At 51.5% G+C, this 23,416-nt stretch overlaps 2 protein-coding genes across 3 annotated transcripts in view; one reads left to right on the forward strand and one right to left on the reverse strand.

The window, feature by feature from the left end:
• Nucleotides 1-334: 334 nt before the first annotated feature.
• OLFML3 (olfactomedin like 3) lies at nucleotides 335-3,011 on the forward strand. Of its 2 annotated transcripts, none has more exons than XM_039565482.1 (3): nucleotides 335-506; nucleotides 1,292-1,577; nucleotides 2,016-3,011. In XM_039565482.1, the coding sequence occupies exons 1-3, from the start codon at nucleotides 399-401 to the stop codon at nucleotides 2,801-2,803; spliced, it is 1,182 nt and encodes a 393-aa protein (XP_039421416.1). In that variant the 5' UTR covers nucleotides 335-398; the 3' UTR covers nucleotides 2,804-3,011. The 2 variants fall into 2 exon arrangements, with proteins under 2 accessions (XP_039421416.1, XP_039421417.1); XM_039565483.1 differs by lacking the exon at nucleotides 335-506 and adding an exon at nucleotides 521-613.
• Nucleotides 3,012-8,999: 5,988 nt separating this feature from the next.
• SYT6 (synaptotagmin 6) overlaps nucleotides 9,000-23,416 on the reverse strand; it is a 34,881-nt gene continuing 20,464 nt past the window's right edge. Inside the window, exons 3-7 of the mRNA XM_010404429.3 lie at nucleotides 21,486-22,044; nucleotides 17,630-17,750; nucleotides 16,608-16,779; nucleotides 15,897-16,047; nucleotides 9,000-10,548 (exon numbers count right to left, since the gene is read on the reverse strand). Coding sequence (XP_010402731.1) covers nucleotides 10,477-10,548; nucleotides 15,897-16,047; nucleotides 16,608-16,779; nucleotides 17,630-17,750; nucleotides 21,486-22,044 — 1,075 coding nt within the window. The 3' untranslated portion in view covers nucleotides 9,000-10,476. The remainder of the gene's footprint in view (nucleotides 10,549-15,896; nucleotides 16,048-16,607; nucleotides 16,780-17,629; nucleotides 17,751-21,485; nucleotides 22,045-23,416) is intronic.

Genomic DNA, 23,416 nt, shown 5'->3' on the forward strand with positions numbered 1-23,416 from the left:
CGGGCTCCAGCGGACACAGGCTCGGGGGGACACAGGCTTGGGGCTGGTGCCCACGGTGCTGGTCTAACTTTGCCTCCACCAGACCTGGACAAGGCCGAGGCTCAGGTTGGCCGCTGGCCTTGGACATCTCTGCTGTCCCACGGGCTGTCCCCACATCACGGCTCATGAGGACCTGTCCTTCTGTCGCCCAGGGCTCCTGCGGCGCTCCCCGCGCCCCGCACGCAGCCCCATCCTCGCGGCTCGGGGGCACTGCTGGGGCACGAAGGGGTTAAAGCGCCCGGGGCTGGTCTGCGGGGAAGGAGCAGCCTCTCCTCCCTCTGCACATCTGGATTCAATAAGGGCTGGGGAGGCCGGAGCATTCCTGAGCACTGAGCTGGAGGCTGCTCTCGCTGCCGGCCATGGGGCCCTGGCGCTGCCTGCTGCTCCTGCCGCTCCTCGCCCCGGCCCTGCGCGCCCAGCAGCAGCAATTCATGGAGTACGTGGAGCGGCGCCTCACCCTCCTGGAGGTACAGCCCCGAGCAGGGCCCCACACCCGCCCCACACCCCGAATCGCCCCATGACGGGGCTCCCACCCCTTCTCCATGGAGGCCGGCGGGGCTGGGAGCGGAGCTGGGTAAGGAGGAGCTGGGATGGAGACGGAGCAGGGTGTGGGGTGTCCTGGCAGCCCCCGCCAGGGTCCTGCACAGCCCAGCACGAGAATGCACGGGAGCAAGACGGGCGTGGGAGCGCTGCGGGACAGGCGGATCTCGGGAGCAGGGGCACTGCGGGTCTGGGAGAACCATGGGGACACCGCAGGAATGGGAACATCACGGGTTTGGGAACATCATGGGAAAGAAGGGGCATTGCAGATCTGGGAGCTTCATGCGGTCATCATAGGAATGGAGGCATCAGGGATCTGGGAGCATCGTGGGAGAGTGGGGGGCATTGTGAGTTCAGGAACATCATGGGGGCATCATGGGGGTGTCATGGGAGAGCCGGGGCACTGCGGATCTGGGGCAACACGGGAGTGGGGGCATCATGGGCCTGGGAGTGTCATGGAAGAGTAGGAACATTGTGGGTCTGGGAACATCATGGGAGCATTGCAGGAATGGGCATCACAGGTCTGGGAACATTGCAGAAGCAACACGGGAGCAGCGTGGGTTTGGGAGCACCACAGGAATGGGGTGGGATGGGACCCAGAGACACGAGCCCCGTGTGGCTCCGGGGGCTCCCACAGCCCGGGCAGGCTGGGACAGCTGCCACTGATGGGCTGTGAGGTTTGGAGACCTCAGTGTCCCCTTGACCACCCCAGGAGAGGATCTCACAGTGGCACGACCAGAGCAGCCGCTACTCCACGGAGCTGCGGGACTTCAAGAACCAGGTGCTGGGGATGCTGGAGGCGGCCGAGAAGGAGCGGGAGGCGATGCGGGCGGAGGCCGAGAGCGCGGCCGTGCGCGTGGACCGGCTGGAGCGAGAGGTGGATTACCTGGAGACACAGAACCCTGCCCCACCCTGCGTGGAGGTGGATGAGACGCTGATGGACAAGCAGGTGGCCACAGCCAAGCAGAGGAAGAATGAGAAGTACACCAAGCTCACAGGTGAGGGGCTGCCGTGGCTCCCTGGGGAATGGTCCTGTGTGAGGGTTACCCCGACCCTTCCCAGCCCACCCCAGTCCAAGTGTCCCCCAGCCACAGGCTGTGGCATTGTGTCCCAGCAGGGCATCTCAGATGCCTCTGGCACAAGCTCCTGCATCCCCCCGAGCCTGGGAGCTGCATCCAAGCCCCAGGCCGGAGCCCTGTGCATCTCCGAGCCTCTGGGGCAGGGCTGGGGTGAGGGTGGCTCCCCTGCCCATGGCATGGGTGTGCTATGGGACTTCTCAATGCCACCAGGGATGCACTCAAACCCCTTCAGCGAGTTTTCGAGGCAGTTGCCTGAGGGCCGCGGTGGGACAGGGTGAGAAGGCAGCATGGGGCAGCAGCAGTCCCGCTGCAGGGCCGGGCGGTTCCCAGGCTGTCACGGCTGCCCCACTCCTGCAGATTGCAGTGACACCATCGCCAGCATCAGGGCCATGAAGATCCTGAAGCGTTTCGGCAGTGCCTCGGGGCTCTGGACCAAGGACGCTGCGGGGAGCTCGGAGAAGATCTACGTGTTCGACGGCACCGCCAATGACACGGTTTACGTCTTCCCCCGCATGCGGGAGTTCACCCTCTTCTCTGCCACCCGCAAGGCCGCCCGCATCAAGCTGCCCTACCCCTGGGTGGGCACCGGGCACCTCGTCTACAATGGGCACCTCTACTACATCCGCCAGCAGGGCCTGTCCTTCCAGGTGATCAAGTTCAACCTGGCCAACAAGACGGTGGTGGACAGCTCGGTGTTCCCGGCCGAGGAGCAGATCCCCGTCTTTGGGCTCTCCCCCTCCACCTACATCGAGGTGTCGGCAGACGAGGAGGGGCTCTGGGCCATCTACGCCACCAAGGAGGACGAGAAGAACATGTGCCTGGCCAAGCTGGACCCCGCCTCGCTGGACATCGAGCAGATGTGGGACACGCCGTGCCCGCGGGAGAACGCCGAGGGCGCCTTCGTGGTGTGCGGGGCGCTGCACGTGGTGTACAACACGCGCCTGCCCAGCCGCGCCCGCGTCCAGTGCGTCTTCGACGTCAGCGGCACCCTGGCCCCCGAGGACGCCTCCCTCGTCTACTTCCCCAAGCGCTACGGCTCCCACTCCAGCCTCAAGTACAGCCCCCGGGAGAGGCAGATCTACGCCTGGGACGACGGCTACCAGATCATTTACCGCATGGAGATGAAGAAGAAGCTGGAGGTCTGAGGGGCCGCCGGTGCTGCCCAGCCCAGCCCGCAGGACGGCGTCTCTGCCCCTTCTCCCATCACTGTGAAATGAGGAAATGCTGGACCCCCACCCCAGCCGCCCCCCAGCACCGGGTGTCCCTGCCTGGGAGTACCCTGCAGAGTCCTGGACTAATTTAATGAGGTTTTCTTTTCTGATATAATGAATAAATACTATGCAGTGAAGTGCAGCCATCTGCCTGGGGGAGCGTGGGGCGCTGGGCAGGGCTGTCAGAGCCCTGAGTTCCGTGTCGCCCCTGAGACACCCCAAAAGACACTTCCCAAGGGTGGGGTGTCCATGCAGGGCTCAGAGCAGCGAGCACAGACAGACCTTGGGAGGGTGCCTGGGCAGGGGGCTGGCCTGGGGCTTAGGGCAGGGGTTTATGTTGGGGGCTTTGGGTGAGGGTTTTGGAAGGGCTTAGGGCAGAGATTGAAGCTGAGGCTTTGGGCAGGCTGCTGGTCGGGGCCAGCTTGTTTTACATGTACAAAACTGTGAGCAAACAGCAAAATCCCTTAATCTGGGAGGACAACAGGAGATTTCCCTCCCATGCCGGGGCGGCGCCACAGCCAGCAGGCCCCAGATGTTGCTGATTTACTGAGTTTTGTTTCTAATGAAGCACAGCAGAGTTCCCCCTGCAGCCGCAGAATCTCCACCTTATGTAAGGTTTCCCCCATGCCCTTCCATCCCCTCTTCCTCTGGCACCGAGTTCCTGCACAGAGCAGCCCCAGAGGGGATGGGGCAGGACAGGGCAGGTGCTGGGAGCTCCTCGGGGGCTGGGGACAGCCCCACGTTTCCCCCAGGCCACGTCCCTCCTGCCCCAGCAGAGACTGTCCCTCGTGCTCTCACTCACCCCCCACCCCTGCAGGGTGCAGGATTTGTCCCATCTCTGTCCCTGGGCCCCCAGAAAGGCAGGATTGCTGTGATTTGATCCCATCACAACATCCTGAGGGCACAGAGGATGGATTAGGAGGGGTTTCAGCGCTGCGAGCGTCCCTTTTTCCCATCAGAGGTCCATTCTGGGGACAAGCATTGAAGCCATGGGCCAGGCTGGCTGGGTGAGGGTTGCATCCTGCTGGTGCCAGTGCCAGGCTGCCTTTGGGATGAGAGGCCAGGAGCTGCCTGGGCACCCCAGGGAGGTGCCAGCCCCGTGGGGAGCACCATTGCCAAGCGCCTGAGGGGCCCCCATGGCCACCTGCTCTCCCAGGGCTGTGGTGTGGCCATGCCATCCCAGTGCCACCCTAAAGCCCATCCAGCATCCCCCCATGCCCAGCTCCAGCCAAACTGTCCTGCCATATGGAGGCCACTTGGTATTTGCCTCAAGTTCTTTGGTATTATAATCAAACTGGTTGCATAAGAAAAATCTTCAAATACCCACTTTGAATGACTGTAATTGGCTGGTGCTGAAAGTTCAACACACAGTGCAAGTCAAGCAGAGAAACCATCCAAGTGTGAAGGACTCTGTGAACTGTCAAGTTAATTTATGGCCCTTTTCAAGATCAATAATGGCGGTAAAAGAAATATAATTTTCAGAAATCTCACAGTAGTAAATAATTACACCGATGATTTCTCCAGCTTGAATTAAAACTGATGGGGCGGTAATGATTCTGCTCCAGAAACCATCTTGTAGCCTGGAACGAGTCCTGCACCATCAGACCTGCACTTTCCTGTGACACCTGGAGCCTTCTCTCCCCCGGGTGAGCACCCCCGGCTCTCCCAGCCTGGCTCCAGAGGGGCTCCAGCCCTCGGAGCAGCTCTGTGGCCTCCTCTGGCCTCGCTCCAGTGACTCCACGTCCTCCCTGTGCTGAGGACCGTGGGCAGAGATGCCCCTCACTAAACCAGGTCAATCAGAGCCCCACAAGCTCCTGTGGAATTTGTTTTGTACGAACACTTTGGGAATGAGGAGTAGAATGAACAAAATAACTGCTGTGCCCGATGGGCTTCTAGAGCACAGCACTTATCTCACACTCCACATCTTCAAAGTACTCCAGGAAACATCAGCTAATTAATCCTTGGAAAAATTCCTGTAAAACGGAACAGCCTCGTCTCCATCTGCTGACAAACACTGAGACAAAAACCACGTGTGACCAAGAGGGGTGGTTCAGCTCTGAGCTGGCTGCAGGCACACTGTGACCCGGGGGTAGGGGGGTGGGGACCACGACCCTCAGTGCTCATGGAATCAGGGAATATCCTGAGCTGGAAGGGATCCACAAGGACCATCCAGTCCAGCTCCTGGCCCTGCACAGACACCCCAACAGCCCCACCCTGGGCATCCCTGGCAGCGCTGTCCAAACACTCCTGGAGCTCTGGCAGCCCTGGGGCAGTGCCCATTCCCTGGGGAGCCTGGGCAGTGCCCAGCACCCTCTGGGGGAAGAACCTTTTTCCCTGCTCTCCAGCCTGCCCTGGCCCTGGCCCAGCCCCAGCCCTTCCCTGGGGTCCTGTCCCTGCTCACAGAGAGCAGAGATTGTCCCCAGGCTGCCTCCAGGATGGGGTCACCCTTCTCCTGCCAGAGCTGAGTCCCTGCCATCCCCCAGTGCCACGGAGGGGTGTGAGGGACCTCAGGCTGGCCTGTCTGGGTGACTCTCCTGCCAGATATCCCACAGGAGAGGGGTCACTCATGGAAGAGGGGAGCAGCAGGGACACAGGTTCCTGTTTGCCATGGGATGGACACCCCCCACCCTCACGGGGGTGGCTCTGCCTCCTGCAGGTGCCAGAACTCGCCATCTCCTGCCGGGGTTTCACCCCAGCAAAGGAGCAAACTGCACCACCTCTTATGGCCAAATGAATCACAGATGGTTTGGGTGGGAAGGGCCCTTAAAGCTCATCCAGTCCCAACCCCAACACCTTCCACTGTCCCAGGCTGCTCCAAGCCCCATCCAACCTGGCCTTGGGCACTGCCAGGGATCCAGGGGCAGCCACAGCTGCTCTGGGCACCCTGTGCCAGGGCCTGCCCACCCTCCCAGGGAACAATTCCTTCCTAATACCTAAGCTAAATCCACCCTCCTTTAGTTTAAAACCGTTCCCCCTTGTCCTAATCCAGCAGGCATCTCTTGCCCCGTGCAGGGATCACCCAGGTCTCCTGGGATATCCGGTACTGGGATGAGCATCCCAGCCCCCCCTGCCCCCTGGGTTTGTTCATCCAGGAGCTGTGACTCCCTGGAAATGACAGGCAGGGTTTGCAGTCCCAGGGAGAACATCCTTGCGTGAGGCATTAGAAGCAGAGATGAGATCCCTGACCCGGCATTTAAATAAGTGCACAACTGCGCTGATGGATAATCTTAATGGCAGGGAGAACAATGAGGGCCCTGGGGGAGAAAACCTCTGGCAAAATGAGATTGAGAAGTCTGGGGTTGCCTAATTAGGAGGCAAATAACAGAAGTAGTAAAAGTGAAGAACAAACAGAGGACTGAGATCAGGATCTCGAGGATCAGGACTGTAATTTTCTCCAATGAGCTATATATAATTTTCTGTCTAATTTATTATCTTGCAAGCAAAGATAAAATTATCTGAACTGACATTGCTTGAACTAAAGACTGAAGGAGGATTGGGATGTGTTTGGGACTGAGCCCATTGACTGAATGCTCTTTACAGGCTAATCAAGAATTATGTGTAAATAAAAGGTTTGGGATGAAATAGAATAAAATTAAAATCAAAGCACACAAAGCTGCTCCTGCCTGAGAGCTGGGCCCCCCTGGAGCTGCCTGTGCCCACAAACCCTGTCTGTCACCACTGAGTCACCCTTTGGAGTGGCAGCAATTGCTGTGAGATCCAGGAATGTTCTGTGTGTCCCTGCACTGCCCTCTCTGCATGTCTCCTTCATCCCATGAAGCTGCACAGAGCTGGGTTTGGGATCCAGAGCGCCAGAGCCCCCATCCGTCAGTCCCTCCCTCCAGCTCCTGGCATCCAGGTGGGGTTTGCCATTCTTGTTCCCAAAAACTTCCCATATATAAGTGATTCCCAGCCACAGGGACACAGAGCCAGCCTTGCTATGGCAGCTGTGACACAAACATCAATACTGAGGTTAAATTTATGTCTTAGTTGCTATTTTTTCCCCTAAGATAATTAAAGACCATGTTTGTTTATTTCTTAAACCCTTATAAACCCCCAGTTGTTTTCTTCCTCGCCTTTTTTTTCTTTGGTGTGTGTGGTTTGCCAACCTGTGAGTAGCATTCTGTAATTAGCAATTAAATGCCACATTTGGAGAGTAAATATGAATTGTTATGACAAGATTCTTCACTTTGCCAAACAAATGTGTTGCTGAGGTATGGGAAAAAGCCCCATCACACAATAATGTGATCAGTGAGAAGCCAATATTGGAGAATATTACCCTGGCTGGATACTGGGAAGAAATTCCTCCCTGTGAGGGTGGGCAGGCCCTGGCACAGGGTGCCCAGAGAAGCTGTGGCTGCCCCTGGATCCCTGGGAGTGTCCCAGGCCAGGCTGGACGGGGCTTGGAGCAGCCTGGGACAGTGGAAGGTGTCCCTGCCCATGGCAGGGGTGGCACTGGTTGGGTTTTAATGTCCCTTCCAACCCATCCATTCCGTGATTCCATGTCTGAAACTCACTTCCCACTGGATGTTTTCCGCTTTTTCCTCAGATACAACTTACTTTGTTCTCAAATTGGTGGGAGGGCACAAGGCTGGGACAATTCCCAGCCCTCTGATCCCTTGCAATGAGCTGGACCCATGGGATTTCCCTTGTCCCCAAGTCCCCAAATTAAACAAATCATCACTACATGGCCTCCCTCCCTTCAGTGTCCCCTGCCCTCCCTGCAGCCAGTCAGTTGCTGATGAAATTGGAGATTGTGAGACCAAAACTGAAGAGAAAGGAGGAAAAAAATGAAAGGAAGGTCTGGGAATGCTCTGTGTGTTTATTTTGCTTGCAGTACTCAATAAAACAGACTGTTCATTTGCGGCTGCTTGCAGCAGCATCCTCCCCTTTGCAGCAAGTTTCAAAGGAGCCCCAGGATGGCCAACCCTCCTGTGGGACATGGCCCTGGGGTGACCCTCCTTATTTTGCTTGGAAATAATTGAAATTTCTTGTGAGTTGCTATTACAGGGTTGAGAGCAGCAAGTGAGGAGCAAGAAAACAACTCAACAAATCTTGGGACAGTTCTTGTGCCAGGCTCAGCTCCTTCCCAGAGCTCTAATCCCTCCCTGGGTGAAAGGGAACTCTTTGCCCTGGTACGTGGAGATCGTCTCCATGAGTGTGACCAATCCCCCCCAGTGGCTGCGATGACAAACACACAATGGGCTGATTATCCCCTGGCTGAGGGACGTGGCAAAACCTCAGCATTTAAAATCTAAATGTAGGAGGGGTTGAGCCACCCAGGCACGGGTGTTATTCACTAACATGAGATCCAGTTTTCCAGCAATGCGAGTGACAGCCAGTATTGAGGGGAAATTGATTATCTGTGTGAAGTGAGGATTAAAAATAGCAGCTTTGTGTCAAACCCCACGTATGTTTTGACTAAATCCTCGATAAAAAGGAGAATGGATAAAAGATGGAGATTATACAGAGAATGCCAAAACCCAAAAAGCCTGGATTAGAGAAGAAAAGGATTTGAGTGGGTTGGTGCAATTAATGATTGTCAAGTGCCATCAGCTGGGACTGCTGTGGCTTCTTCTGGGGACGTCTTGCCCTTTGGTTTGCCAGCCTGCCAGAGGCACTGCCAGCTCAGTGCCCTGCTTCCCTGAGGCTCCTCCAGCCCTGGAAAAGGTCCAGGGGCTCGGGGCCAGTGTTTGACCCACCCAGTCAATCAGTTTAATGGTCAGAAACTCTTCCCCATAATAAGACATGGGACATTCCTGGACGGGATGATGGTCTCAGAAAGGCTGTCCTCCCCTTGTTCCTCAGCAGAAGCCCACAGAACGCTCTGTGCTGTGAAACTAATGCTGTTTTAGCACTTCTTTGTTGCAGTGTGCTTGAAATACACTTTTTGCTGCTGCAACCGGTGCTCAGCTGCTCCCCAGGGGATGGAGTGACTGTCCCAGCCCAACCAGGAGCTGCAGAGCTGAGGTCTGCTCCAAATGACACCGTCTGCCCTTCCCCAGCCCCACACGGTGCCAGGCTCTGTCATTATCACATTTTACAGCTCCCACTGTGATCGCTGCACCCATCCAACACCACACAACACACAATTACTGCTTCCACAGGAGGAAATACTTCACCAGACAGGGCAGCACTTACAAATAAAATAATTTTATTGAGTTTCTGCTTCTATAGCATGTGGCACATAAAGAGAATTAAGACACAAGGTGTGATGAGGAATGATGTATTTACCCTTCACTGAACAAAGGATTCATCTCACCCAGGAGCAATGCAAACACCCCTCTCTGCCAGCCGTGATGTGCAGCCAGGGGTGACGTGGTGACATTTGGGAAAATGGGAACTGAAGTTGACCTGAGGATTGTGGCTGATGAACACAGTCCTGCTAACCTGAGGGGAGGAGAACCGGCTGCCTCGCTCGCAGATTCTACCTCGAAACCAAAATATTTGCTTTTGCTTGATTTAATTGGGGTGGAATAAACAGCACTAACGCACTTCTTAACTCAGAGAAAAATCCGTGATGAGAAAGTGTCCAAAATCCACAGCTGGCTGATAAAGATCAGCAGATTTAGCTGCAAAGCCAGTACTTGGGATGTTCTAACTTCATTCTTGGCCTCTGCAGCCAAGGAACCAGCAAAGCTTCATTTTTTTTTTTTTCCCAGAACTTGACCTTCCTTCAGGGCTTGGGCTGAGAAACTTTATTCTTTAAGGAAGTGCTGACAGTCTTAAGAAAAAGGTTTGGAAGCTTTTTTTAGCATCAGCCATGTTTCCGTGTTTCCCTTTCCCCCTTGGGTCTCCCTTTATTCCTTGGATGAGATAAGGAATAGAGATCCAGTGGTCATGCAGGGGTGTCACCCATTTCTGTAACACCTTCTCCCTTTTTTTTCTGAATCCCACCCGTGGCAAGGCCGTTCCCTCCGCTCCAGATAACGCGGGGATGTCCTGGGGGATGAGCAGCAGCTACAAAGGGGGCTGAAGAAATGGTTCATGCAAATAGCTCTGAGGAGACTTCAGATACAGGGGAAAAAACCCAGGGTTTCCCTCCTGAGGAATCAACAGCATTTTTTTATATATGACAAAAGGAATTATGGGGTACACACTGCACAAACTTCTAAGAGCTCATGGACACCTCTACATGAACAGGAAACCTGGGAACGCTCTGCAGGGCTGGGGCTGGCCACGAGGACGGAGCTGCTGGCGGCTTGGAAGAGTCTCTCCCATCTTCTGCCACGGCTTTTCCAGTGGCCACTGCCCCCCCGTCCCAGCCACCTCTGCTCTCTGCAGACACCTCCTCGCCCCTTTCCAGCCTTTGCACACACTAAAAACTATTTTACACATTATTTTACAGACCAAACTCTCAGCACACGTCTCAGTCCACCTTCTCCCTCTGGAAACAGATCCGTACAGCAAAAGCCACGAAAATAACATCACCTTGGGAGACATATTAGACAAAAACATATTTGACCACAAAACGGGTTTCTACCTTTACTTACGCAGGAACAACTACACCAGAAAGTCCCGCTGCTGCCACCGCCCCTCAGCAACCTGAGACTGAAGGCCAAGCGCAAAAATTACTTGGTTTAGTCCCATTTTCCTCTCCCTGCTCTGGATCACGGTGTGGGGGGTGGCTTGGGGGAGGGACAGGAGCCCTGGCTGTCGAAGCTCGCTGCCCGGCCGTGCCACTGGAGGACAGAAGAGAAAGCAAGTTAAGCAAACAGGAGGGATTATCTGGGGTTATTCCCAACCCTGCATTGTGTCGTCCATCCCCTCTTCCTCAGTATTCCCATCCCATCCCATTTTATCCCACCCCATTTTATCCCACCCCACCCCATCCCATCCCATCCACCCCATCCCACCCCTGCCCGACTCCTGCCCTGCCGTGTTCCCATCTGCTCTACAAGTTCCAACTCATGCAATGCCTGTGTTTAACCACTCAGGAGGAATTACTGAACAATCTACTTTACTGCTTTGTAAATCAATTCCCAATTGTGAGGATTCCTCACCAAAAAAAAAAGGGGAAAATAAGCAGTATCTGTGTGTGCTGTGAAGACAAAGTGCTCTCAGCTCTTCTCTGCTTTATTGCTGTTGTCTTCTCGGTTTAAAAATACTGTCTAAGCTCAGAAGTACTTGAGTCTTTCCAGTCTGGTAATTTTACTCCACAGCAGCTCTGTCCACAGCACTGGAGACATTTCTCAAAGGGAAAATCAGATCAGAGACTCGGTGGATGGAGCAAACATTATTTTTGCCATACTTAGGGTATCCTAAATTATTCGTCATCTGCCTTGGGGGCTATTATCATAATTCAAACCATTACTCCTGAAGCTTTTGAGCACTTGCCCATCTCACCATCTTGTTTTATTAAATTCCAATGACAAATTATAGACATCTCATAGAGACAACGGGAGGCAGAATATCCACTGCCTGGATCAATTCCCTCCCCTCCCACATAAGCAGAAACTCTTTGCTGGCTGATATTAATGTTCAAGCATGTATGAATTTCATTTCTCTGGGTGAAAACTCACTTGGGCAACCAGACTTCACGCTTGCCTTGGCAAAGCCATCACAAATGAAGACAAGAGAGCAGCAGCCTGGTGCTCACAGGGAGGCTGAGCAGAGCAAACAGGCCCTTGCAGATGCTCCATGGGTTTGGAATGGTCAAAAATTTGGCCAGTTCGACCAGTTTGACCAGTTTCCTTCCCCAAAGAAGCCAGTCAGTGTAAAGTAACTCCCTGCACAGGTTTGCACTCAACAGCCTCAATTTCATGAGCAGAAATTAATGAATGAAGATGAGAAACTTGTCCTGCCAAACAGCTGCCTTAAGGAAAGGAAACACTTCCTTCTATATTTCTCATGTCAGATATATTGGCCAAAATCCCTGAGGAATTGATAATACAGATACAAACTCCCCATGAGCATTGCCAGTAAAATAACAGATCGCAGAAATTACGATAGAAATGGGCTTTTGGCAGAGCCTTCCCCATGCTCTTTGCCTCCTGCTGGCTGCATGACAATGACAACGTTGCTACTCCAAAAATGTGATGAAAACTCTTCCAAGAATAAGTCCTGGAGATACTTTTCCTTCATTTCATTCGAAAAGGTGGGCCATGCATTGTGTAGTCAACAGTCAGAAACTGGGACCAGTTCAATCAAAGTAAAAAAGGCCCAGAAGTCTGGAAGGGCTTATCTTTAAAGACAAATGCTTATTTTTCATTATGGGCATGACTCGGCTCTCAGCAGAGTTATCAGTTTTTATCTGGAACGATGTTTTAAACAAATAAATGCTCCCCTGCTGGATGTCAGAGGCACTTGGCAACATCAAAGACCCGTTTTGCATTGCGCTGATGATGCGACTCTGCGATACCAGGGTTTGTCTTTTGTAGATAACAGGGGAAATTCCAGTTTTCAGAAGTTCCCTTCAAAGCCTGGAAGAAGGAGCAGTAATTTTATATTTCCCCTTGTGGACACATCCCTGAACCTGGCTGATGGGTGTGTGGAGGAATTCAGAAGGAACATGGGTGGGGTGCCTGAAGCACTTGGGGAGGCAGCAGCTGCCAGAGGGACCTCAGGGCTGAACACCAGGAACAACTTGTGCTGAGGGGAAGAAATTATTGTTGGAATAACCCCACAATGGAGCAGCAAGAGGGATTCTCCCTTTCTGCTCAGAAACTCGCCTTCTGAACATCTGTGTGAGGAGGATAGCGCTTAAAAGCCTGTAATTAATGATTCATTTGCACATGTTCTCCATGTTCTCTCTTTAGTGATGATGGTCATTAGTGAAGTGCAGTCATTATGGTTTGTTATTCACTGTTGATAAATATGGAGCAATCAAAGACATGATGTGCATCCGAAGCATTTCCCTTTTCACTGCAGCCTTTTGCATCAGTGAAAGTGAAGGAGGAGTGGCACCAGCTCATGGAGGAAGGGCCTGAGTTGCTGTCAGCACAGAAGTGAGGGGTTGGACCATGTTAGCCCAGCACTGCGGCTGCTGGGACAGGCTGGAGCTGCCCAGGTCCTCATGGTGGACAAAGAACCATTGTTGGACCAGTGGCCCAACAGAGGAGGTCATTGGTCCAACATCATGGACACAATCATCCATCCATCCATCCATCCATCCATCCATCCATCCATCCATCCATCCCTCCATCCCTGCTGTGGCAGGGTAAGAGGGTCAGGGCTGGGCCATCCTCCTGGAGCAGCACGTTTCTGGTGACACTTTTCCTGGCGAATTCACCAGAAACTGTGATTCTGAGCTGTAGTCAAAATACGGTGGGAGCACTTTCTCCTGGCCAAAGCTCTTCCAAGGCACACCAGGCAGGGTGTTGGTTAGCAAAGAAATTCCACGTTCCCACACTTTTCTCCCCCCTGAGTGGTGGGGAGGGGGCTGGGACCCCCCACCACAGTGTGGGGAGATGGCAGTGCCTGGAGCAGCTCCGTGTCCCCGGGCAAACAGCTCCGGTCACCCATCCCTCCATTTAAACATCAAAGGGACAATTCAATCCTCGCCTTGGGCTTGAGGTCAAGCACTCCATCAGGGAAGACTCAGATGGAGCCAGAGGCTGTCACTGAGGGTCAGAGCACACAGACACCATCACGAGGATCAACTGGGAAGCAAACGCTCCATTTGCTGCTGCTGCCCAGCACAAAGGCGCTTGGAGACGAAGATGAAGAAGACAAAGAGGAGGATGAAGGCTCAAGATGTCAGCACAGCCCGAGTTCACCCCAACAAAGGGTGAAGAAGGGATGGAGGGCCAGCAGTTCTCCCCCAGCATCCTCAGTCAGGGCAGAGGCACAGAGAGCCAGCAGCCCACAGAGCCTGGAAAGATGGAGCAGCTGCACAGGGACCCAGAACCGAGGGTACAGGACCAAAAACCCCAAATTTCTTTCCAAAAATGCCCAAACACAACATGGAAAAGATGATGCAATGACTTGTAACCAACAAATACCATTTCCCATTAATTTCTCTCCAGGAGCCTGTGCCTTTTCCGTTCAGTTTTCCTTTTAGGCTGCACTGGGGATTTGCAGACAGCAGTGCTAAAACCTAAAAGGGCAAATAAACACAGGGACCATTTGCTTGCTGGCTCTGTGCACCAGTTTGTGGCAGAAATACCAGAACAGATGATCAGAGGGCTTTTTCTTTCCTTTTAAGCAGAGCTCCTGACCTGTGCATTGAGGGGTGAAATGATTCACTCAGGTTTTTTCCAGAGTCTTGGGGGCTCAGCCACGGTTTTCAAAGTATATTTTAGAAGGTGAGTCATCTTCCATGTCTTCCTTGGTTTCTTCGTGTTTTATCATAACAATAATGCTTTTTTTTTCTCTCTTTCTTCCTAGTGATTTTCAAAAACTTCACAGGAGTTTTTCTTTCAAAACCTCACCTGCATCTGAAAAATTGTGTAGTAAAGCCACAAAAATTGCAACCTGGAGAAAGAACTGCTGCCCCTGGGTCAGCCATGGCAGCTGGTGTCACACTGTGAGGTGCTACAGATGCCAAGAGATCAAAGGATAGATCAATTCCCTTTCTGCTGAAACCCTGTGGCTGCTGGTGCCCAGGTCCCCATGGCAGTGGGACACATGGAGCCTGCCCAGACATGGCTCATGCCCAGGGCCAGGGTTCCAGCAGGGGAAGGAGAATGAAATCCTGGTGCTGCTCAGCACCCAAAGGCAGAGTTAGCACCGTACACAAAGTGCACAAGGGTTTAATTCTGCTCTGACTCACCCCAGTCCTGCACAGCTGGGCTGATTCACAGAGGTGCAAGGGGAGCTCACCGATCATCTCAGTTGAGGGAGGGTAAATTTTCAGGTGTCCATTGTCTGATATATCCATCTCCACTGTGTCTTAAGCTAAAATATCAATTGCCAGGTTTTCCCTTGAGTGCAATTGACCTGGGCTGGGACAGAGGGCACTGAGCACAAACAGACTCCTTGATCATACAACAGGTTGGGTTGGGAGGGAACTAAAAGATCATTCAGTTCCAACACCCTGCCATGGGCAGGGACACCTTCCACTATCCCAGGCTGCTCTAAGCCCCTTCCAACCTGGCCTTGGGCACTGCCAGGGATGGGGCAGCCACAGCTGCTCTGGGCAACCTGTGCCAGAGCCTCACCACCCTTTCTTTGTTGGAGGAAGGAGCAGATTTCAAAGAAACAAAGGGTTTATACACTAATTCACACTACTCTGGAATCTCAGCAAGCCCAGTGCCTGCCTTTCACTGCAGCTCAGCACTGAACTTCAAGGGGAAAATGAGATGCTTTCTGTTAAGTACTTATTCTGTGGCTTTGAGGGAAAATACCTCCTCAGCCCCAGAAACTGCAGGAGGTTTTATTGCCTTTATTATCGTACCACTGGCCACAAATGCTGGAGCTTGTTTCTCATACTTGAAGTGTCAAAGGCATGTGTGCCTTTTCCACATCTCTCTCCTCCAGAAGTTATGACCTGAATCAGGCAAAGCCAAAGAGCTCTATAGAAGCGTGAGAGATCAGAGTGCAAGGAGGAAGAAAATGCCAGAGGTGGTCAAAAAGGTACCCAGGCATTTCAGCCCTGTTTTATGATCTGGGGCTGCATCAAGTCAATCTCCTTCTCTGGAGATGCTTAGAGCAATTACATTTGTTCTATTTATTCTCCCTCAAAGGCTCGGAGATGAGTCAACAGAAAAATCTTTTAGGATGAAAAATTGAAACTTGAAATAGGCAATATCCCTGGACAATTTGTTCTGCAATCAGAGCAGCATTCTCTTTCCTTACTGCTCTCAGTCTCTAATTTTAAAAGGAAAAAAAAAAAAGGAAAAGAAAAGAAAAAACCCAAAATGTAACAGTCACATCTGTAAATACAGTTCTTCTCAGTCTTGCTTGCGAGCTCAAGGAGCTATTTCGAGGCAATACAGAAGTGCTTGTTTTCTAGAGTTCATTTCTGGTGAGAAAATTCCCTCAGCTCTGCTCAGAAAATCCCAGGCGAGAGCAGGAGCGCTCTGAAAGCCTGGAGCCAGCCCACTCACGCTGAGCACAGGCACTGAAAGGGAAGGATAACCCCACACACCTCTTTGAAGGATTTCTTCACCTCCACCAGCGGGTGCCAGTGGGCGATGGGCTTGCGGGGGTATGCCAGCATCTCGTTCCAGTGGTCTCTGCCCAGCCCCTCGGCGTTGACCCCCACGCGGCAAACGCCGATGATCTCGTTGTGGCCCACCCTGAGGAACGGCAGAGAAGCAGCAGCATCACCATCCATCCCTCAGGCTGCCCAAACCTGCCCAGGCAACTCCTGGCTCCTGCTGCTGGTGAGCCTGGGCTGTGGTGTCTGCCCCAGCACTGCCACCACCACGAGCAATTATGGCAGTTTTTAAATTATTTCAAAGGCAGATCAGTCCAGACACAGGATCTGGAAGGAGTTTGACTAGAGCTCTACAGCAGGAATAACCCTAAGCTCAGCGATGCATAATTCATACACCCAGGGCCGCTCACACATTATTTGCTTTCTAACATGGGATTCAGGATAAGTAAATAACCAAGGGGAGCATGGCACTTGCTCAAGGAAATGCCATAAAGCAGGGACCAGCTTTACCAAACTCGCTACTTTTCCATAACCATAAATATCAATGTCACTGTAGCAATAAATCACCAGAGACAGGTTGATACCACTGAGCTCTGCCATCGAGGCTGTGGAAAACACTGCGGAAAATTGCATTTGAGAAGGAAAATCTGCACCCAATGGGATGCTCTCCCCTCCAGCTCTCCAGAGCCTCCCACCTACCGATCATAATCCATGACGGAGATAAGGAGGCTGACTTGATCCATGTTCTCGGGGGGAATGTCAAAGATTATTGCTTCATTGTAGGTGGGATTAAGTGTGTTTTTCTTTATGGTGGTTTTCTTCTTTTTCAGCCTTCGCCCGTCACAGAGCAAAGACACTTTGACATATGGATCTAGGGAGGAAGAGATAGGAAAAGACCTTTTGTTGAGGGAGGTATATTTTGTTTCCTTTGCAACGCAGAAACAGCTTTATCAGAGGATGGGCTGTGAGTTCCAATGAGCCAGAGGCACTCCTCAAATGCACTTTGAGAAAAAAGTTTGTTTGTAGAGCAGTAAAAGCCACCATTTCTCATACTGGTGTGGGTGGTGACCTGAGGTTCAGGCACCAGAGAACCAGCACTGCAATATTATTATTGCAGAAAGGATGAGCTGGCTTCACCTGAATTCTCAATTCTCAGATATTTTGTATGGCTCCAACTGAGCAGAAACATTTTCTGCAAAGGTCTCTGTTGTCACTGCCTTTTGTACAATGAAATTCAAATACTCCTAAGTTGGTGTCTGGAAAAGACACTGGTTTTTATGATGAAAACCAGAATTTGTGCACGCTGAATGTCAGCTCTTTGAAACTGTGAATGCAAACAGTCTTCAGGTGGCTGTGATCCTTAGGTTTGACTACTGGCCACTGGACAGGGGAATGCACATTCCAGTGGGATTTATCCAGGTGGCCCATGATCCTTTCCTGATCTCGGGGTGAGACAGTTGATTCTAGCTATAAAGGGTTGCAACAGATCTAAGTGTCCAACCCAAGAGATGGATCAGAGCTCTGGCCCTCCAAACCCTCCAGTGGGATGGGAAACAACAGACAGATAATTCTACTTTAAACATTTTGTTTGCACTTAAAATGCAGACAAAGCTTTTTCAGGTGTTCCTGGGATGGTTCACCCACCATCCACTGAGGATACTGTGAGGGAAGAGGAGGAAATGTGGATGCAATGGGGTCCCCCTCAGCCACCAAACACCCACCTGAGTAACCAGTGATGTCCATAGCTTTGAGATTCCTGCATTTAATGACTGTTAAGGTGAGGCGACCTGCAGTTGGCAAATAACAAAGGGAAAACATGATCTCGCCCAGGTCCACGCTTTCCTTCAATAAAACAGAGAACACATTTTATTGGAAACGTGCAGAACCAGCCAGGTGCCTCCTCCTCCTCCACCACAGCACTTCCTCTGCTCTGCCATTTGGAGTGAAGGACACTTCATGGTGGTGATTCCAGTGCACCCCAATACTGTCTGGCTAAAAAATGAATGCAGAGAACAGGAAAAATGTGTTACAGCTTCACATCTAAGTTAAGGACAAACTCCCTCTGCCTCAGCAGATTTTGTGCTTCCCATTGCAGCCTCCCAGCAATGCACAGCTAATGCACAGCTGATGCACTCCTGCTCCCCTGCTCACACAGAGGAGATGGGATATCTCACACCAAATCAATGCAGTAAGGAAATCAAACTAGTATCAAGTTTTGTTTGAATGTACAGTACATGTCTCTAGTGCCTGGTTCCTCCAGGAATGTGACAAACACAGTGAGGTGACAGAAAGATGAGCTCCTGACCCTCAGTGGTGCCGTATTCTCCGGTTGTGCACTGCAACAAACTCCTCGGAAACTTCCTACTACAGCCAGTGCCATCAGTGCACAACACCACAGACTGGTTTGGGTTGGAAAAGACCTCAAATATAATCAAGTTCCAACCCCCTGCCATGGGCAGGGATGAATTCAGTGATAGAGGTTTATGACTGTGATGGTGCCCAACATTTCTGCATAAAATGAAAACATCTTTGAGTAACACACTGGTTTTCTCTGAAGCTGAGCGTGAGTTTTTGGGCAGTTACCATCTGAGGTGTCAAAGCTTTAAACCAGAAGACAACCATGAAGGGCCCACTGAGCTTTTAGTTTGTGACATGTTTACGTTTGGACCACCAAGCCCTCTGAGACGCCTTCAAGGAGCTGGCACAGTGTGAGGCTGTGTGTGTGTGAGTATAAATGGGGAATTAACCAGCAGATGGCACTCAGAAATGTTTGGTACTTTTGGATTACACAGAAGCCAATGCAATTTAATCTTTTAGTGCCCCATCAAATAACTTTTATCCATGGCTCTTAGCACTTCTTGTACCTGCAGCTTCATCGACTACACCTCCTAAAAGCCCTTTCCATCATTGCCTTGCCATTGGGAATTCAGGGAAAAATAAACAAACCAAATGTCTTATTTAAACTAGAAAGCATCATTATCTGAAGTCAGCAGAAAAGATTTCCAAACACCTTCTAAAAATGGATTTTAAAAAAAATATCTTATTTTCTACATACAGATCCCACATCTGTAGAGCAAACAACCCATTTATTTTTGGAAACAGTGTGTTTGATTCCTTTCAATGTGATATAATGATCTGCTGAAAAGAAATTGTAGCTGTTAGGAGTAGAGTGATGGAACTAGAAAGACAAGTAAATGCACTTAAAGCTTTGCTAAGTGTTAGGGGAATAGATCTTGTTGATGGATGAGGTTTTTGCCAAATTATTTCCTGCTCATTCTCAGGTAAGGCAAAGATTAAATCTTTATTCCACTTAGACGTGCAGAATACTAATGAATATTATATAAAATCTTGATTGGGTCCATTCTTTCATGCATTCTTTGTTCTTAGTTAGTTTGGGAGGAACGAGGTCAGGAGCCCTTGGACAAGATGTCAGAAGAGAGCAGCCCCGTGTGAGATGGTGACAGCACCCTCTGGACACCATCTCATCTTCTACTCCTCTCCTTGCACTGAGAGGACCCGTTCAGGGTATAAAATGAACATAAATTGTTCTTTGACCTCACTGTATCAGGTCAAGAGATTTTTCTTTGCAACCATAAATACAGGAGAGCAAAGCATGTCCTGTGGGTGCATTATTTTCTTGCAGATTATAGACATTGGGACATTTCCAAAATTCCTATCAGTACCTTTTAGGAAATAATGGAAGCTCTGAATCAATAAACTTGAAACCAAAAATGTTTCCCTGATTCACAAGCTGTACAGTCATTAATTAAGTAGCTGAGTGCTGGCTATTTGACCAGATCAGTGCTTGAGTGTGTCCCTACCCTCTTACCCACACCATTGATCTCATGCATTATAAGGCACCCAGAGCTTTCTTGGGGTTTTATGCAAACTGTATTTACCCTTCCCAATTTTGATTAAACAGAAATGTCCTTGGGTGTGCTACAGCTGGCTGAGATGTTCCAGGAGCAACACATTCCTTAAGAATGGCACAGAGAGGACGAGGGGATGGAAACAAACGTGGTGCTGGATGTGTGGCAGCTCTGCCAGGCTGCTGCACAGCACATCTTGGGCATGGGGTTGGCTCTGCTCCCCTCACACCTTCTCTGGAGGCTTTTCCCTCAATAACCCTTCTGCTGGCACATCTCCACCTGCTTTTGTGGGGTTTTCCCCCATTAAATGAGATTATTTAGCCAGGAAAACATCCTCTATTGCTTGCAGAACCAACAGGCAGATTCCTCCTGGAGGCATCAGCACACCTGGTGCACTTTGCTCCCCTTCCAGCAGCCCCTCTCTGGGTGAATTCATGTGCCTGGTGCCTGCTTGCCTCACTGCCAGCATTTCTGCTTTCATTACCATCCATCAATCATAACATCTGTGGCTGTTTGCAGGTTGGAAGCCAAGAGCTGTGAGCACCCTGCTAACTAAAACTATTGCTTTCCTCATGGTTGATCCTGTGCCTCCTTCCCACAGCACTTCCAAGCAAGGTGCTCAAAAGGCAGCACAGAGCAGCTCCCAGCACGCTCCAGCGCTGCCCCAGGGTGCCTGGCAGGCACCAGATCCATCCCTGTGTCCTCAGGCTGGCAGGGCCAAAGCTCTCCGTGCCCTCCTAGGACAGCTCCAGCCCCACAGCCATCTCCTAGGGTGACATGCTGCGTGCCCACTGTGTCCCCTGAGTGCCCTGGGACTGCGTCCCCTTGGGCACAGCAGCACAGGACACGGGGCTGTGCACACCTGCTGGACTTCACAGAGCTTTCTGAAAGTTCTGAACACCCTGCAGCAGAGCAAGCACTGATGGAAGTCACCAAGGGGTATAGCTGGTGGGGAACATGGTGCTGAGAGAAAAGCTGAGAGTTACAAAGCAAATGTCTTCTGGCACTGCTGGCCACAATATATATTTATGTTTGACAGTTCCCTCCTCAGCACAGAAAGCAGGAGAGCAAAGGTATGAGATGAGCTACGAGGGAAGCTGCAGGACAGATTTTTGCAAGTTGTGGCATTCTGCCAGTCACTGGGAAAGATGTGACAGGGCCCACGCTTCCAGCCACAGGGGTGGGGATGTCTCATCTTTCAGTTTCAGAAATAACAATGTGAAATGACAATGGTGATGGCTGATTTGGTGTCCAGCTGCAGAGCAGTTCAGTTGTTCATTCGCCCTGAGGACCAGCCAGATCCTCCTGGGAGGGCAGAGGAGGAGCAGACAGCTATTATGGAGAGGTTAATGTCATTGCTCTGCACTCAGCGATCAATGTGAGCACTTGGCTTCTCCTGCCAGCCCTGTGGAACATGGAAGGGGCTGGGACTTTTCCTCTCTGAGGCTTGGCTTTCCTTCCAGGGGGAATTCAAAAGAACTACTAAAAGACCCAAATCCAACTCTGGAAGGGTTGCCAGCAGCACGTCCAACACCTCTCAGCACCAACGGACTGGTACTGGCCCCGCAGAGCTCTTTCTTACTGGGATCATGTGCACGTGGCAGAGAACTGTGCCATGGCTGCAGGTCCCTGAGGCTAACAGGAGGCAAGGGAGTCAGGAAGGATTTACCCCTGGGGAGAATCCCCACACCACCCAGCAGATACTCACCGTCGTGGCGTACTGAATGTCCCTCCAGATGGAAGTCTCCCGGGAGAGGTCTGAGTCCTCGAACAGGTTCTCCAAGATAACCTCTCCTATCATGTCGTGCCTGGAGAACCTGTCAAAGTCAAAGACGCTCAGGTGGAGCTTCCTGCTCGCCAGCTCCTCGTGGGGCACGGGGAAGTGGAAGGACTCATCGAAGGTGGGGTTCAGGGTCTTCCTGTGGACTCGCGTCTGAAACTTGCGCTTGCGGTCGGGCAGGAGGTAGATCTTCACGTAGGGATCCGAGCTGCCGCAGAAGTCTTTGGCTGGCAAGTCAAAAGCCCTGAGAATTCGGACAGTCAGCGTCTCGTTCTCGTAGTCGTACTTGAGAGTGAAGTTGATTTTCCCACAGGTTTTCTCTGCCTCCTTCTTGGGGTCCTCGGTGTCCACAGTCTTTTGTTTGTAGAGCTCGGGCTTGATGCGGCCGATGCTGGTCGGCTGCTCGGCCACGGCCGGTGGCTCCAGGCCGTAGTCCATGCTGGACACGTGCATCTGCCGGGGGAGGTGCCTCTTGAAGGAGATGTGCCTGCAGGAGGAAGACACAAACAGCTCTGTGGGTTTCCAAGCACATTGCTCTCCTTTTTCTCCCCTGGACTCAGAAAGCAAGAGAGCACAGAACGAGTTCAATAGGTGCTCCTGACCTCTGCACAGAAACCATGTATGTTATGGATGTGAACAGAGGGGAACACCTCCAAAAACCTTCAAGGAATCAATCCAGCAAATTTCTTAAATTCCAGAGTATTTGCCACAAGCTGCACTTTCTCACCTGTGGCACGAGTCACAGCCCACAGCTGAACAGATGGGCCCCAACAACTCCTTACCCAAATCACAGACAGCACCACAGACTTTCCCCACCCTCAGTCCTTACACTTCCAAGATACTGGCACTAAGTGCTCTCAGGCAAAAAAATCCCTTTTTTTTTTTATCTTTTTCTTTTGGTGAGACAACCACGACCAGTTCAGAAGGTGAGGCTTTACTCGTAGAACCACAGCATGGTTTGGGTTCAGAGGGTTTTAAAGCTCATCTCACTGCATCCCCTGCCACAGGCAGGGACACCTTCCCCTAGGTCAGCTTGCTTCCAGCCCTGTCCAGCCTGGCTTTGCTGGGTATTGCTGCTTCCAGACTTTTCCAAGAGACTCATCAGAAACTGATAGATAATTGTTGACAGGGAGGGAGGCACAGCCTCGTCGGGAAGCGTCTCTTGCCTTGAGCTCTCCTCCAGCACAAGCTGTGTGTAAGCAGAGCTTTATCTGAACAAAGCATAAAAGCTTTCTGTGGACTCAGGGCATTATTCCAGATTATCTGGTGTTTACAAGAGCACTTTATAGAGTTATTTAACCAAACTAAGAACTCTACAGCCAGAATATTAGCTTTCAGTGATACATGGTGCTTGGAGACTTTGGCAGGTTCCTCAGAGGTATTTTGGATGGGGTTAGGCTGGGCTGTGAATCAGAGGAACCTGCCAAGGAGAAAGTGGGTTTGAAACCTGCCCACGTACAGCCAAGTCACACTTTGTTTGTCCTAATTCAGACAGGCTGAGGGTTTTTTCCTCCTCTGTTGGAAAGGTGTAATAAAAGCAGAAGGAGCGTGTGCATGCAGAGAGGGAATCAGCTGTCCAAAAGCAGCAAGGATAAATAAAAGAGTGTGGCTCACAAATGCAGGTGGCACCGTGCTGGTTTAACTCAGCTCCTTCAAACAGGGGGCTGCCATCGGTGCCTCACTAATCCTGCAAAAGTGCAGCCAATTTTCTGAGCAGTGCCTGATTTCCCTGTCACACTCCTGTGCACATCCCAGACACGGCCAGTGAGGCAAACAGAAGTTCTGGGGCACAGCCAGGACCCTGTGATCCCTCTTCCCTGTCCCCGTTTCACCGCCTTCTGTGTCAAGGAGAGATGCTG

The sequence above is a fragment of the Corvus cornix genome, chromosome 26, assembly GCF_000738735.6.
Source record: "Corvus cornix cornix isolate S_Up_H32 chromosome 26, ASM73873v5, whole genome shotgun sequence".
NCBI classification, from domain to species: domain Eukaryota; kingdom Metazoa; phylum Chordata; class Aves; order Passeriformes; family Corvidae; genus Corvus; species Corvus cornix.

Bases quoted from the DNA above. Each gene is read 5' to 3' on its own strand.
- OLFML3 (XM_039565482.1), top strand. From the start codon at position 399: ATGGGGCCCTGGCGCTGCCTGCTGCTCCTGCCGCTCCTCGCCCCGGCC. The intron at 507-1,291 runs GTACAGCCCCGA...TGACCACCCCAG, and splicing joins GGCGCCTCACCCTCCTGGAG to GAGAGGATCTCACAGTGGCA. The intron at 1,578-2,015 runs GTGAGGGGCTGC...CCACTCCTGCAG, and splicing joins GAAGTACACCAAGCTCACAG to ATTGCAGTGACACCATCGCC.